Source organism: Neomonachus schauinslandi, chromosome 4, assembly GCF_002201575.2.
Source record: "Neomonachus schauinslandi chromosome 4, ASM220157v2, whole genome shotgun sequence".
NCBI classification, from domain to species: Eukaryota; Metazoa; Chordata; class Mammalia; order Carnivora; family Phocidae; genus Neomonachus; species Neomonachus schauinslandi.
In genome coordinates this window covers 124795301-124811911 of record NC_058406.1, presented here as the reverse complement: position 1 = coordinate 124811911, position 16611 = coordinate 124795301, and the positions used below count along the sequence as shown (strand labels likewise).

Below are 16611 nucleotides of genomic sequence, written 5' to 3'. Positions count from 1 at the left end.
CTTCAGTTATAAAAAGCATTTCACATACTAAATTAGCCTAAATCCATATAATTATCACAATCACAGTAAGGGCATTTTAATTGCTTTGAAAATTAAAGACCCAAAAATCAGTATGACCATATTCATTATGCTAACAAACAAAGTTCTTTCATCAACATAGAGATGGTAAGCATTACATATACTTTAGAATGAAAACAGAATTCACCTTGTGCTTCCATATGTTATCAAAGTCTTTAATAGTCCTTGTAAAGTTCAACAAATAAAGCTTTATTTTCATATGTTATACACAAACCTTGATAGGAAATACTCAGCACGGTATATTCTATTACGAGTCTCAGTTCTCATATGAAAGCCTTCATAAAAGTAAGAATTTTAGGTATCTTTCTAAGTCAGAGGTTAAATTTTTAAATGGGCTTACGTTTCCTCCTTTACCCTTCTCTCCCCTCCTATACCTCTCTGATCCCCACCGCTGCCCACCCCTGGCCACCTGCGGCCCAGCCCCAGTGCACACGGCCCAAGGGAAGCCAGTGACAGCACCTGGCTGCTGGAACTGTCCACAAGCACAAAGGATACCTAGAAGGGGATGGAAGAAAGTCTTGGTAGAAGCCTCCATCAGCTCTCTTCTCTTCTACAGAGAAATAAACCCTCAGGAGAAAAAGTAGAGCGTGCTCTTCACCTTTCACACATGAGCTACCTTCTCTGATAGAGGTAAGGGACTGAATCCCTATGACAGCACCCAGCCTCTACTGTCTGTAACATTTCTGTGGGAGGATTTGGAAAGTGTGTCCAGGTGTCCTCAGTGAAAGGCTTCTTCAAGTGGAAACAGCCATGATTACATGATCCCATTTAGAGAAGATGAAAACAAACACAATAAAATAATTTGAATAAATGGGAGAGGGGGCACAATGGTTCATTTTTTTATCTCTGATTTTTTTTCATAAATTCCAGGGATGAATTTTACCCTAAGAATGAACAGTGAGTGTCAATACATACAGAGATGAGTTGGTGAAGCTTCGAATTGTCCGAATGACCTCCGATCCGTGGCCAGCACAAATATCCAAATACAGGTTGAACACTGGTTAGTTACTCCATGGTGAAGGATTTAGAGAAAAAAAAAAAAAATTGATTTCTTGAATGGAGAATGTGTAGCCAGCATGTCCTCTGTGTGGTGAGCAGAAGCTTCTGCTTGCCTGGTTCCTTGGGGATTCTCTTCATTCTTCTCCCACGGGGGGAGGCGGCTCACACAGCTTGTAGAGCCTAGAAAAGGCACGGAAGAGTGGGACACGGGCCTGGCACATTGCCATCACCTGAGATGTTGTTACCGGTAGGAAAAGGATATCGACAGTGATTTCCTGGCTCAGGAGTCATGATCATATTGCCTATTTTACTAAACATCACATATGAATTAGCAAACTCCAAAACCTCGGTCCTATTATTCAGAAAACACCAATGTCTCTTTGCTGCTCTAGAGGACTTAGTGATGCCTTTTCCACACCAGCTGCTTCTGCTCTGGGCTGCCAACCCCGACTGCTCACCTTGCTGGCAGCAAAATCGATTCTCTGAATTCTAGGAGATGATATTATTATGCTAATTACCATCTTATCTATCACGATGAATTTGTAGCAAAACAGCACCTGCTCAGAGGGGTCTGCGGGCTTTCTGACCTGTTTTCGAAAGTTGCTTCACTTTGTACCATCTCTTCGGTGCAGTCAGTTACAAATAGGGCTGATGTGGCAGAGTCCTGAGGCCTGACTCCCAGGCACAATTATCTGGTATTTCCTGAGGAATACCTGCCCGGCTCTGCTCATCTTTCCTCTCACCTGTCAGCAGAATCAGGTGGAGATTCAAGTGGGTCAAGGCATCTACTTGAGCTGGTGGAGATGCCTGGAAGTGCTCCCTCTTGGCATCCCAGATCTAGATGTTTGAGGTCATTTAGCATTAAGGCAAGGGGTGGGGGACTGAAGGAGGATTGTATAAGCTCCAGGGCTCCACATTCTCCTGAATGGTTATATCCTAGCTCCAGAAGGAAATGGAGAACATAACAGCTGCAAGACAGCCAGTGACCAGACAGGGCAAACCTACATGGAAGGCACAGGCTGAGTGAAGATCAGCTGACTAAGCTGACCAGGTGTCAGACTACAGACATTCCCAGTCCTATAGTTCCATGGCCATGCTGACCCTACTTCAGAGCTTCGTCTGTGATCTAAACATCTTACGTACAAGTGTCAACTTTGCTCCTTTTAAAAAGTACTCCAAACTCAGGGGTAGCTGTGGTGATTCACTTCTTTTATAGATGAAATCGGACAAAGTTTACATGAGTTGTTGACAAACTCAGCAAATTATGTTTCCTCTTCCTTCCACATTTAATCCCATGCTAATTCTAAATCAAATGGGGGAAAAGACTGAAAAAGGGCGAATACTGAGTTAGAAACCTAGTTAACAAAATAAACTCTCCTAGTCTGGAAACACACAGAAAAAGTTACTGCCCTTTGGAGATTTGCAAAATGTATTTCAAGTCTGAAAGGTGCTTAATGCTCTACATGTCATCTCCATGGAAGAAAATGAATACTGAAATAAGGACATCTCACATCAGAAGAGTTTATTTCACCCTTCCCGGAGAAAAGAATACATTAAATTGAGCTGAAATAGTTGAAAGCTGCCTTTGCAGTTGAAAAATATGGTATTGCTTCAAAATGCATTCCCAGTGCCAGAATAATAGAATGATCGGAAAGTTCTTTTCCTCTTTAATTTCTATCCTTTCATTTCCCTGATAGCGCTGCCTAATGGGTGGAAAGGCAGTGGCCTTACTCAGGTAGAACAGAAACAGTAAGCTGAGTGGCGACTGTCCTACCCCGTGAGATCTGGGCTGCGCCATGACAGTCCATTACCTTGCACTGTACGTTTCCACATAATGGAGCTAATGCCACTGGGTAGATGAGTCTTTGAAATGTCTGCCTTGCAAATTGGCAAAAAGGCTACTCCCTGTGATCACCTAATGAAATAATAGCTGTGGGTACTGCAGAGCTGGGCAGATTCAGCTTCTGTGAGGCTTCTTGGAAGTGACTCAGGGTTATTTCAGTTCAGACACATTTATAATGGAGATTGTGGGGCTTGGGGAATTTAGAACAGGCAGACGAAGTTGGGAAGCAAAATGTAATAGTTAAGAGTTGGACTTTCACCCTGCACTGAGGCATTTGTTTCTCTGGCAGCTAAACTGTTAGGTAATGGGAGGCCTGGTTTTGCCCAACATTTTAGGACCCTTGTCTTCTCATTCCACTCAGGCACACCCATGCCCCTGTATGAAAAGGTTTGTTCCTGGCTCCATTTTCTTCTTTGCCTGTTTGGGCTCTGGCAGCCATCTTTGAGCTGGTATTTCCAGCCCAATCCCTATCTGCTGGAAGTAGAACTTTCAAACTTCAATCTGTAGATCATGCCCTTCATCTTTCTACATGGCATAAATAAAAGCTGTGTTGAGGGAGACCACAAAGCAAATGCCTCTTTTGAAGGCTAGAGCGTCAATAATCATCTGTCCCAAGGCAATTCTCCCTATCTTACAGATGAGAAAACGGTCTCAGAGAAAATAAATAACCTGGCTAAATAAGGCCACAAGCAGGAGCTGGGACTCAAAACCGTGTTTTTCACTTGTAACCACCACAGTATGCTGCTTCACAATTAAGCAAATAAAGAAAATCAAGCTTTCCTAGCACAGTGGTTTCCAGGTTTTGTGACACAATAGAAAATAAGACCAGTGTGTCATTACATCTAAAATGTAATATTTGGTTCTTGATGAAGATTAAGTTTATTCCTCTGAAGACACAGCACATGAAGGTGAGGGGAAGACCATGGTTTGTACTGCTCACAAAGGCATCTCCACGTAGGTGTCCCATTGATCCTCAGTCCCAATATTACTGAGATGAGCTCATCCTCTTTTCCCTACACGTGCTTATTTTTCTCAGTGACTAGAACCATTTGTCCCTTGTCATCCAAACCAAAGATTTGGTGGTCCTTCTAGAATCTTCCTTTTCCCTAACCTCCTTCATCCAATTAGTGTCCAAAGACTATTAATTCTGTCTCCTAAATATCTCTTGAACCATCCTCTCCTTTTCTTCCTCAATACCATGACAATCTCCTCTCAGGCTCCTGCCTTCAGTCTTTGCTGTCCTCAAACGGATCTTCTTAATGATGCCAGAGATAAATTTGAAATTTTAAATCTTCCAGACAGGAAGACTGCATTTTAATACCTCCCTAGTGTCTTCAAATGAAATCAGAGCTCTTCAGTATCCCATACACATCTCTTCCTGATCCAGCCCCTGCCTATGCCTCCAGCCTCACCTTTTATCATTCTTAAATCACATTCAACCACCAGTCATAGAGACCTGGTGTAGTTTCCGGAGTGAGATGTGCTCTCCAGGCGTGGGTGTGATTGCATCAGCTGTGGAGGACATCTATTCCATGCTGATTGGGAGGAACGAATGGGCCAGGAACACTCTGCAGCCTCCCCTCTCTGTCCTTAGGCTGACTTTTGCGCCCCTTTCTCTCTGTTCTCATGGCAATCTGTGCCTATATCTGACACAGTACTTACATTTTGGATACTGTTCTCATTTTATTCAATTGTCTCTCTACTGCACCCCATTGACTAGTGGAAGGGACCAAGTCTTTATTTCTAGCTTTTAACAGTGTCTGACATCTACAAACATATGGCAGAAATTCAACATACTGTCTGCTGAGGTGAATTTTAAGTAGTGAAAGACAGTGAATGGGGAAAGGAAAACTATGGGAGAGATTGGTAAGGGATTTTAACCAAATATTATCTCAGGCAGAGATAGCAAACTCTATCTCCTCCATGAAGATATTTCCAGAAACATTACCCCAGACTTGTCTATGGGTGGCCTGTTCTTGAGAGCCAAATCTGTTCTTCAATTTGCTGTCTTTGGGCAGGAATCCTGGTTCTCAGCTATCTCTGGCCCTCTGGGCCCTCGGCACTGTCTCTACACCACCTCATAGAGTGCTTCTCACATTCTGCCTTTTCTTCCAGTTATGTTTTGTCATCTCATTTCTTTGCCTGAAAGGTCCTTAAGGGCTGGGATTGTTTCTATCTCATGTTTATGTTCTCCATGGGGCATAGCAGGGTGCTGTGCATTTCTTAAGTCCTCAATAAATATTTGTAGAACGAGTGAAAGAATACATAAAACTAAATTTAAAAATTACTCTCAATTTCTCCCTTGGGATTGTTACTCTCTCATAAAAAATGTCAACTCTACAGCTGGCACATTTTATTATGTCTCAGTTCAAGTGTTTTAAAACACAACCCAATAAAGAAAAAAGTGAGTTCATCGGGTTCTTTTCTTGTATTCAGCTTGCGTACTGGTTTATTGATCAGGACGCTGAAGTCTTATCTTAACCCCACTGTTTATTAGTGTTTATAAGCTCTAGCTAAGAAGACCTTGCTAAGCCATTATCTTGTTTTCTTATTGGGATTTTAACACTTCACTGGGTCTGTTATCCAAATATACCATGTCTGCTCAAGGTGTTAGAGAGAGAATGCCTATGTGAAATGATTCTTTAGCAACAGAAGGTCTTTCTAACCTAATCAACTATGAAAGATAACATTAATAAGACTTGAAGATTAAATAGAGTCAGAAGTCAGAACTAAAAATAAACACACTTAGAACACGAGGGCTCCATCCATTGTCAGGGGGAAAATGTGTTTTCCCTTTGGAAAGTACTTCCATTACCCACATACTTTTTTTAGAATGAAATATAACTTCATAAATGCTGCAGTCATCAGTCTCACTCTGGTAACTGCTTTGTAAACAGAAACAAAGAGTGTCTTGTCTGTGACGGTGCTTGGAGGAGGATACTTTTTGTTAAAATGCCAACTGTATAAAAACAATCAAATGTAAAAGAAATCATTTAATATTGCCCCACTTCAAGAGAGACGGCTGCCTACCCTAATGCCACCGGAGAAATGAAATGAACATTTCTTTGATGGCTGTTCCCATGTTCATTTATTCCAAAGGTGGATTACAGTCCCGTCTTTTGATGATATGTGAACTGGGAATATCTGGCATGATCACAAAGAAAAAGCTCATTCATTCATTTATTTATTCATACATTCTTAAAAGCCAATATTCAATGTCTACTATATAGCACTATGATGAGCAAGGAATAAAATTAAAAAAAAAACATATTCGCTGCCTCCAAAGAATTCATATTCAGGTTGGGCAAGGAGTCATGGAATAATATTTTGTAACACAATACGATAAGGGCTATAACAGACCAATACAAGATGATAAGGGAGCACAAAGAGGAAGAAAATTCAGGCAAGATGTTGAAGAGAAAAGGACATCTAAGTTGGGTTTTGTGGTTAAGTAGGAGTTTTTCATACAGACACAGATGGGAAAAGCAATCATGCCCAAGGTAACGGCATGCGCAGGCATAGAAATAGAAATGAAAATGGCATTGTGTTGGTTCAGTACAGTTGGAATACAAATTTCAGTAGCACCTATGTAGACTGCAAAGCAGAATAATGTCAAGACTTCTATTACCTCTCAGTTTGCTTCCCCTAAAATTCCATTGAATTCAGAGACCATTTATGCCTAGTCACATTTAGCTACAGAGTGTTTACGAGGCCAATTTGCATGCTTACAATCGGTACTGCACTAGGCATGTGCTGGGGCAGGTGCGTAAGCTGTGAGTGACCCTGCCTGGGAAATGGTGGCCGGCCCTTTGCAAAAGAGCAGACCTGGGGAGTCACTTACCTTGGAGCAGACTGTGGGGTTCGGTCTCTGATTCCCAAATTCTTTGCTGTGTTCTGAACTCTTGCTCCCTGAAAGAATCAGGGAAAATCATTTTTTAGCTTTACATTGTATTAGTAATTATTTAACATACCATTAACATTTGAGAGTAGAGTATTTATTCCCACAATGTATTTAATGTCAAGAGAGACTAGATGAAGCAGAAGAGAGAAATCATCTGAGCGTTTTCATAACTAATGCTTTTAAGAATCAAAATATGCTGGTATATCATTCCAAAGGATTGATATTTATTTCAGTAGCCATCCGAATCATTCAAAATAAATTTAAATCACAGCTTCTTGTTCACTATCTCAGCTACGTCTTTATTCCTAGAAGCAAGCAATATTTTAGATGTTGAAAATAAGAAATAAGCAGGCTACAAATACCTGCTGTGTCCCCACTTTTGGGGAACAGAAATCACAGTTCTATCGCACTCATGCACCTGTTTTGTCCTTAGCTGAATAATTAGCTATTTTAAACTTCATAGTATTCATCAAGAAAATATTTTCTTAAATAGTTCTAAAGCAATTTCTGGACAAGGCATGGACATGTGGCTCTCTGAAATGTAAGAATTCTGTTTCGAAGTTTAGAGTCCAAAGACAATGTACTTTAGCCATGAAAAAGTCTTCACAACCTGCCAAGTTCATGAATGATGCTATAATCATTGCTCAGTTCCTAATGGGAATTAGTTACTACATAGAACCAAACACCAGGGTTTGGGGCTGAGAATAGATGTAGGAGAGTGGTTTAAAAAAAAACTCTGAAACTCTCTCTCCTGCTACCAAATTTCTGAGCTGTGGGAAGGGGAAAAAGAAAAGGAGAAAAGGAAGAAAGGAAAACAAAACCTATTTTCTCAAGTTAGACCAAATAAAGGAAAGCAAATAGGGAAAAGGGGTGGGGGTGGCAGAAAGACAGATGGGAAGGAATTTAGGAATCACAATTAAACAATAACTCTTTATTTTGTAGTACTTTTCGACTTAGAGAAAAGTTATAAAAGCAGAACAGAGAGTTCACATACCCAGCTATGTAACCTCCCTCTAACACTTACCCTACAGTATGATGACCAAAACCAGGGAAACAACCTTAGTACGATGCTGCAAGTCTTATTCAAATTTCACCATTTCCCACACTTGTGTCCCCTTTCTATTCCAGGATCCAATCCAGGATCCCCTACTGCATTTCGTTTTCTTGTCTCCTCGGTCCTCTGATCCATAGCACTTCCTCAGTTTCTCTTTGTCTTTCATGACCTTAATATTTTTGAGGAGTACTGGTCATTATTTTGCAGAATGTTTCTCAATTTGGGTTTGTCAGATCTTCCCTCATGATTAGATAGAGGACATGCATTTTGTGCCTTCTCGGTGCATGAGATCACTGACATTGACCGTTACATGATGTCTCTACGTCTTATCATCGGTGCCATTAACTTTCATCACTTGGTTCAAGTGGTGTCTGCCAGATTTTTCCACTGTAAAGTTTCTACTTTTCTTTTTGTAGTTAATAATTATGTTGGGGAAGATACTATGAGACTATGCACATACATTGTTTCTCTTCAAACTTTTGCTCACTGATTTTGGCCTCCATTGGTGTATCTTGTCTGCAAAAATGATACTGTAGCATTTAGGAAGGAATGCTTCTATAAATAAGAGTCATCCCTTCTCCCCAAATCCATTATCTATTTATTCAAGCATTTATTTAAATCAGTATGTATTATGCATATTTATTTTATTCTGAGTTATTATCCAACATTTCTATTATTAATAATTTGTTGTTGTTGTTAAAATTGTTCCAGATTGGCTGCTAGGAACACCTTCAGGTGGCTTCTCATGTCCTCCTGAAAGAATCACAATCATTTTTGAATACTTGTTTATTTTTTGGTACCTCAAGATGTTCTAGGCTCATCTTCTCCATCTCAACTGGAAATTAACCACCTCTCCAAGGACCCTTGGTTCTTTTTAATGGAGAATTATATTTAGAACCCAAGATCTGGACACTGGGTACACTCATTGCTACTACGGGCATGTAACTGCTTCTAGGTCTTCTCAGGAGACAGGCTAGTTGACTAATGCCAACATACTCAAACATCTATAGTTATTTCTACGTCTATGTATATCTCTGTGTGTGTCCATCAGTTCAAACTGCTACCTCTGATTCAATCCCAGGCCATAGGGTTCATTCTGGATTACAGCCTTCTCTGTTTCCCTATTTTCAACTTCTTTTTCTGACAGAAAGAAACTTTATTCTCATTATTTACAATATATTTACTTATCTATTCAAGTCTAGTATACACATAAGCTAGTTTTATAATTTCTGAATCATATCCCTGTGAGAAACAGATTTACTATAGTATTTATGTATAATTCTTTTTGTCTTTAGTCTCGTAATATTCCATTAAATAATCTAATGAAAGACTTTTGCTTTCTTAAAAGGTTGCAAATAAAACTGATGCTTATCATGCTGACCACAACTATTGGCATATTCCACAGTGAATTCAACTAATGCCAGGTACTTGCACTTTTTAAAAAAAAGATGTCTTTATTTGAGAGAAAAAGAGAGAGAGAGGGAGAGAGAGTGCACATGCATGGAGGGACAGAGGGAGATGGAGAGAGAAACTGAAGCAGACACCACGCTGAGCGCAGAGCCTGATGCAGGGCATGATCTCATGACCCTGAGATCATGACCTGAGCTGAAACCAAGAGTCAGACGCCTAACTGACTACACCACCCAGGTGCCCCGATACTTGCACTTTTATACCCTTGCTCATGTTGTTCCCTCTACCTAAATACCCTCTCTCTCATCTTTCCTACCTGTCCACATCTCATTTATCCCCCCAGGCTCAAATCAAATACCATCTTGGGCAATAACTAATTGGCCCTTCACTGTACCAGGTACTGCTTTAAGTACATTGAGTATATTGCTTCCTTCAATCCTCACACCACTATGGGGCAAGTGCTATTATTATCTTTGTTGTCATAATGAGGAAACTAAGTAACAGGGAGACTTGTAATCTTGTCCCAAATGATACAGACAGTTAACACTGGCCTGGGATTCAAACTGAGGTTGTTTGGCTCAAGAATCTATGCTATTAAGCTACTATCATATTACCACTTGCGGCATGAAGCCTTTTCCTGGTTATCCTAGTTAGAACTAATTCATTGCCCACATGTCATTCAGCATCTACTCTCTGCCTGTGCCACCAAAACAAAATACACTCAGTGTCCCAGCCATTGAGGGGCTCACTGGCTAATCACTCATTTATTCCCTGTCTTCTGTCCTAAAACACTGAGGTTGTATATCACTCGTCTGTTGGTGCCTGTATCACCATGATTTGCCCCCACGTGGCCATCATGAGATGGCGCAAGAACCACATCTTCCTTAGTCTTTGATATTGGTGCCCAGTGTAATGCCCTGAGATTGGAGGTGAGGAGACAGAATTCTTTGAGATTCCAGTTTTATTAAAAAGGTCAAAACATTTTTGAGATCAGCTTCAACCAAATAATACTTGGAATGATTAATCTGCAGGACAGAAAACTTTGTTTCTAATGTCAATGAGAGCTTCTCCCTCAAGCCTTTTATTAATGAGATCCGTTGGTTATGTCAAAGTGTTGCCTAGGATTGTGATGATCGTTACCAAAAAATTAGAAGGAGCATGGGACCCTTCCTCCTATCCTTCAGCTTTCCTTCCAACAACTCAACCAGGGCATTCGAAAAGTCTATGAAAAGTACGTATACAAAATCTGTACATGAAAACAATAGTGCAGCTAGAAGAATAAATCATGCTGAAGAGCTTCTTCTTCCTAAAAAGGAAACTAAAGATCTTAGAGAATCTTATTTATTAACCTGGCAAATATCCCAACCATTCAGTCTCTGGAGGGTTTTATCTAAATGGCTGAAAGGCAAAGGGAACAGAAGAGTTAGATCTTTGATTCCCACCTGTGTTCTAACTACTCAGATCACAGGCAGGGGAGAGTTGGCTTGTAGAGTGGATCCCAGTCACTAATCCCACCACCTGCACCAGCTGAACCCTGGAGAGAGGATGAGCAACAGAGGGAGTACTGCAAAAATCTCTCTGTGCATCAGTTTAGCCCAGTTTCTCCAAAGACAGGGGCCCCACGCTCTCTGACCAACCTTTCATGAAGAAGTCAGAAACCAGCTCTTTGTCTCCAAGCCACTTGGAGCAGAGAAACAAGTAACAAAGGACGGAAGCTACCTATTCTAAATGTATTTTAAAAATACGGAAGGGAGAAGTGATAACGAAAAACAGCGCAGTTTAGAAATCAACCATGATTTGATAAGAAACTTCATAACTTTTCAGTTGACTTAAGTTATATTTTACAAATATAGAATAATATATATTAATAATATATGTAAATATCATTATGTACATTGTATCTCAGAAAGGTTTGCACTGCTTAAACAAGTCATTAAGGCTTACATAATATGATTTTTACTTCCCATCTCTATTTTATCTATCTCTTTTTTCAGTTGTGAGAACTTAAAGGTTTTGATTATTGAAGTCCATATAATATGACTGTATATCTAGCCAATCCATCATTATTCCTGTACTAGAGTATTCTAAAACAGACTAATAACAGTCTCTTAGTCTCGCCATAAACTATAATTTTGAGATGGCTCCTTCAAGTCTTATTGCAAACTTACTCTAACAGCAACAGAGTGAAACAGAATGTTTAGTCTCTTTCTGTATTTTTGGCATACCAAACCCAACCCTGATATGGATAATCACAAGTTTACCTTGATCTATTTTTTAAAACCAAATTTGTATATCTAGCCAAAAAATCCTTCCAAAATCTGCTGGCATTTGTATCTGTATTTGCCCTTTTCCAGCTGACCCATAGTACATCCTGTACTTCTTGTGGATCTAACCTTTACTTAGCAAATCCCTCCTGGACCTTGTGAGATCTTGGTTTTTAGTCTCTAGCCCCAAGGTTCCCAGCCTGAAGCTCCAATGTAGCTCTACTTGTTGCACCTTATTTCTGAATTGCAGACCCCAAACTGGTGCCAGCCTCATGACTGCTTCCATGGATTTTTTTTTTTTTTTTTTTGACATTCTGTAGTATCATCTTGGGAGCAAACCCACAGGGATTTGTATGTTTGTGTAAGAGTTATACGCTAACTCTTGAGTAAATAAAGCAGTTTTAACTACCAAAGCGTATCTTGAAAACTAAGTCACTTGGGGTGCCTAGGTGGCACAGCTGGTTAAGCATCTCTTGGTTTCAGCTCAGATCCTGATCTCAGGGTTGTGGGATGGGCCCCAAGTTGAACTGAATCGGGCTTGAGCTCAGCGGGGTGTCTGCCTGAGACTCTCTCTCCTTCCCCCTTGGCCCCTCCCTCCGTGTGCTCTCCTTCTCTTTCTCTAAAATAAATAAATAAATCTTAAAAAAACAAAAACAAAAACAAACTAAGTCACTCACTAACACTGGGCAATTCAAACCAAGTGAGCATGTAGAGAGACTTGTTAAATCAATTTTCTGTGGTAACCCTGAGAAAATGTGGCAGAAGAAAATATAAAATTGATCTTTTCCAACTTATTTTGTGTTTCTACTAAGTTGTGTCTTTTCTATTAGATTAAGTACATTTTCCGAATAATCAACAAATTAGAGGTTAGTGCATTTTTCTTATCTTTTAAAAGAATTTTAAGAGTTAAAAACCAAACTGTGACATTTAAAATACCATTGGGTATTATATCCAAAAGTTCCTTCTCTTGATAAGAAAAGTATATTCCCGGGCGCCTGGGTGGCTCAGATGGTTAAGCGTCTGCCTTCGGCTCAGGTCATGATCCCAGGGTCCTGGATGGAGTCCCGCATCAGGCTCCCTGCTAGGTGGGGAGCCTGCTTCTCCCTCTGCCTCTGCCTCTCTCTCTCTCTCTGACTCTCATGAATAAATAAATAAAACATTAAAAAAAAAAAAAGAAAAGTATATTCCCACTTAAAAATACTTCAGTGACCTAAAGACATTCCTAAGATTGCTATTCATCCTCTGAAGGAAAATCTGAGGTATGTGCTTTATCTTCAGAATAATGCACAAGTTTCTTAGCATGGCTTGGCATTCCCTTTGGGAGCTCCAGGAGCAAGCAGGGCCCTCAATTCTTCCCTCTTCCTTGTCTCCAACCCCTTCCTCAATGTATTCCCAGAACCTTAGTAAATCACCTGCAATGCCCCCAAAATGCCATGCATCCCTTGACCTCGTCCTTTACGTAAGTCCCAAATCCACTCCTGCCCGATATGCCTGTCCAACCCCTTTCCTCCTCCAGGTTATCCCTTTAGACATCTCTTTTTGTAGCTTGGCTCAATTTCTCGGAGAGCCCTCATATAGATGCCTGTACTGCCTTCATCCCTGGGAGTGTTTCCTGTCCACGCTTACCCTCTGAGCCCGGAAAACTGTCCCTCACACCCAGGCACCCGTGAGACACCTGATGAATGCTCATTACTCCAATTAAACCTGATATATCCTGATTAAAAGGAAGCTTCAAATCCAGGCCCTGTGAAACAGTCCGTACACGGTGCGTGAGACTTACCTGCTTCCGCATCACATCTGTGGCCTGCATGATGTAGCGAGGAGGCAGCCCGTGGCTTCGGGCCAGGATGATGGCCTGCTCCAGCGTCACGCTCAGGGTGCACCTGTGTGCAAAAGCAAAAGCAAGTCAAATGCCATGGGCTCCCATTAAGCACTTCAAAACAGTTTGGGTTACTAATGAAGAGGAGCAGAATATATTACCCCTAATTTCCCTCCTCAGAGAGTTACTAATTTTTCTTTGGGTATCCCCCATGTATTCAAGAGGTATACATGTTAATAAACTTCTGTTTGTTTTTCTCTTGTTAATCTGTCTTTTACTATAGGGGTCTCAGCTAAGAACTCAGAAGGATAGAGGGAAAATTATTTTTCCTCCCCCACACTAATTTCAAAATCAAAAAACGTTAGCCAAAATGGAAGCAGCCAGACAATGAACCATTGATTTTTCTACATAGAACACCTGTTTTTTGTTTTGTTTGTTTTTAGTAGGCTCCACACCCAGCACGGAGCCCAGTGTGGGGCTTGAACTCATGATCCTGCGATCAAGACCTGAGCTGAGATTAAGAGACAGATGCTCAACCAACTGAGCCACCCAGGGGTCCCTAGAACATCTGTTTAAAAATAGTTTATAGAACTACATGAGTGGGGTCCTAAAACTCATAATGAACTATGTTTATGAAAGTTTATATACATACAATTAAATAAACAGAATTATAATAAAATCTATTATCAGATATTATTCTTTACTGGTATTTCATGTAATTTAAAAGAAAAGACTTCCTAATATTTTTCATACATGTCTACATGACAGTTAATAGATTTATACTAATTTATGCCCAATAGCTTAGAAAAATAAATAGTGAAATTAATATTCACTATGATCAGAACTGATATTTTAAAAAGTATGTTTCTTGGACCCAATCTAAAAGACTGTAAAAATTTCAAAAGGAGCTTTTAATTAGTTATACAGGAAAGTGATGCCCAGAGCATCCCTGAAAAAATTCAGAATTCAGCCCCTGAATTCAGTGATTGGTGTGCCTTTATCCTTTGCCTTCCCTTTTAAGGCACTTCTTTTACGTCCTTCAACATTTTTCTCTTTGGCAGCTCTTAGAGCCTACTTATTTGTTAACATTTTCAGGTGCTGGTCTCTGAATTGCTTTTTAGGGGTACCTTTTGCATACATTTCACTAAAATGTTCATTACTTTTAGATGTTTTGTGTAAAATTCGTATGAGCAGACTTTGTTTTACTTTGCTTTTCAATTTATGGGTATTTATTCTGAAAAAATTTTTTTCTATTTTTGCATTTACCTCCCTGTAGTTTGGTAGTTTTTAACACACGTATGTATCTAGGTCTGTTCAGTTTTTCCTTGCAAATGAAAGGTCTACAAGGCAATTGCTTCTATGTGAGGAATATCTAACTCACTTATCCCTGGTTGGGAGGCTGTACTACGGAAGTCCAACATGTCTGCTAGATTTTGATACTGACGAATTAAGAAAAAGAGGAGTAAGGGGCTTTAAACGTTACTGCTGAAATTTTAGAAAGAACCTGACGTGTAATTGTATTATTATGCATCATCGGATTCTAAGGAGAAACCTGTTAAGTTTCATTGGCTGTTCAATGACCTGACAAGCATTAACATGACACAGAACTCTTTACAAAGCATTAGTAATACATAGTCTGATGGGCTGAAGTGTTACAGTTAGCTTTTGGTAGTATGTGATATTTACAAATATTTAGTGTAGGAGTCTGATAACAACAGATACTTGTCGTTTTACATGCTCCTGCATGCCCTAGAAAGCCAAGGAGTACAGTTGACAGTTCACGCTTAAAAAATCAATTTTTCACAAAGCATTTAATTGTCAGCTTCCTTGACAGACCATAACCTTTTTTTTCTCCTTACGGCCTCTACTCCAATTTTAGGTCCTTATTGATTCTAACACTTTAATCAATAACACTCATTACACTAGCTGAATGACTCTCAGAAAAAAAATCTTTATTTTTTTCTAATCAAACTGAAATATGTCTGTTCTTCTAGATAAAACATGACTTGCCCTCCTTTGCTTATAACACTTACTTGTTGTGAAGAATTTTTAACAAGCAGCCTATAATTTTTATCCATTTTTAAAATCTTTTTAAACGGATTTATTTCTCCCTACTTCGAGCTGTAATAAACAACAGTACAGTAGCAAATTATCTGCCAGAGACTTTAAAAGATTTTACTGTAATCTCCCGATCAATCAGCATGGCCAGTACCATGCTCTCTGAGAATGTACCTCAAAGTGTAATTTTTTAAACCATTCACACATGCATCACCTAACAGAAAAATCTACCTTAAAATGGATGTATATGCTTTCTTTCACTACTATTTCCAAAACAGATGGCTTTGTCTACCTATATCTGCCTGACCATACTAACCACTGTGTATGTTCCAATTAGATCCCAAGATTAATTTGAAATTTTTAAAAAGTGAAACATTTAGGGGTGCCTGGGTGGCTCAGTCAGTTGGGCATCTGCCTTCGGCTCAGGTCATTATCCCAGGACCCTGGCAGGGAGCCTGCTTCTCCCTCTTCCTCTGCCTGACCCTCCACCTCGTTTGTGCTTGCTCTCTCTCTCACTCCACTTTCTCTCTCTCAAATAAATAAATAAAATCTTAAAAAAAAAGTGTATTTAAAAAGATATAATGAGGTCAATGTGGGAAATAACTGCCTGTGTTTGATTCATAGTTTACTTGTCCAACAGAGGCCTACCTTTTCCCTCACAGCATCACAGGATCCCATCCTCATGAATTAAGCATGTGGAAGAAAGCTCAGCACTAATACAAAACTTTGCTGTTAATATATCACTATTTGCTTCCTAGCTTCTTCTCTTCTCTCAGCTATATTAATCAGAATGTCAAGTGGAAATATTTAGCGTTTGCCAGAAGCATTCTGATTCTAGCATTCTCTGAAAGATTCCAGATCCAGAGAGTGGCACATGGTTTTTCAATAGTGCATAAATGGATACTCAGAATCAGGTTTTACAAGAGATCATTTGGTTTTATAGGTACTTCAGTGATTACCAGTGAGACAGCTCTGCTAACTCTGGACAAAAGAATGAAGGAGCATTAGGAAGGCTGGGAATCCTGGGCAAATCTATTCAGTACAAGAGTTCTTATCTGACCCACCAATTTCCTTGCTAGCACTACCTCTGTTTTCGTATTAGACAGTTAAATGAAAATGTAAAGAAATCTATATTATGGCCCCATCCTGGAAAATATGGGCCTTGGTTTTTAGCTCCTTCTAGCT

At 39.8% G+C, this 16611-nt stretch overlaps 1 protein-coding gene across 1 annotated transcript in view; it reads right to left on the bottom strand.

Moving 5' to 3' along the window:
* Positions 1-280: 280 nt before the first annotated feature.
* PREX2 (phosphatidylinositol-3,4,5-trisphosphate dependent Rac exchange factor 2) overlaps positions 281-16611 on the bottom strand; it is a 284920-nt gene continuing 268589 nt past the window's right edge. Inside the window, exons 38-40 of the mRNA XM_044914225.1 lie at positions 13330-13432; positions 6762-6829; positions 281-1257 (exon numbers count right to left, since the gene is read on the bottom strand). Coding sequence (XP_044770160.1) covers positions 1212-1257; positions 6762-6829; positions 13330-13432 — 217 coding nt within the window. The 3' untranslated portion in view covers positions 281-1211. The remainder of the gene's footprint in view (positions 1258-6761; positions 6830-13329; positions 13433-16611) is intronic.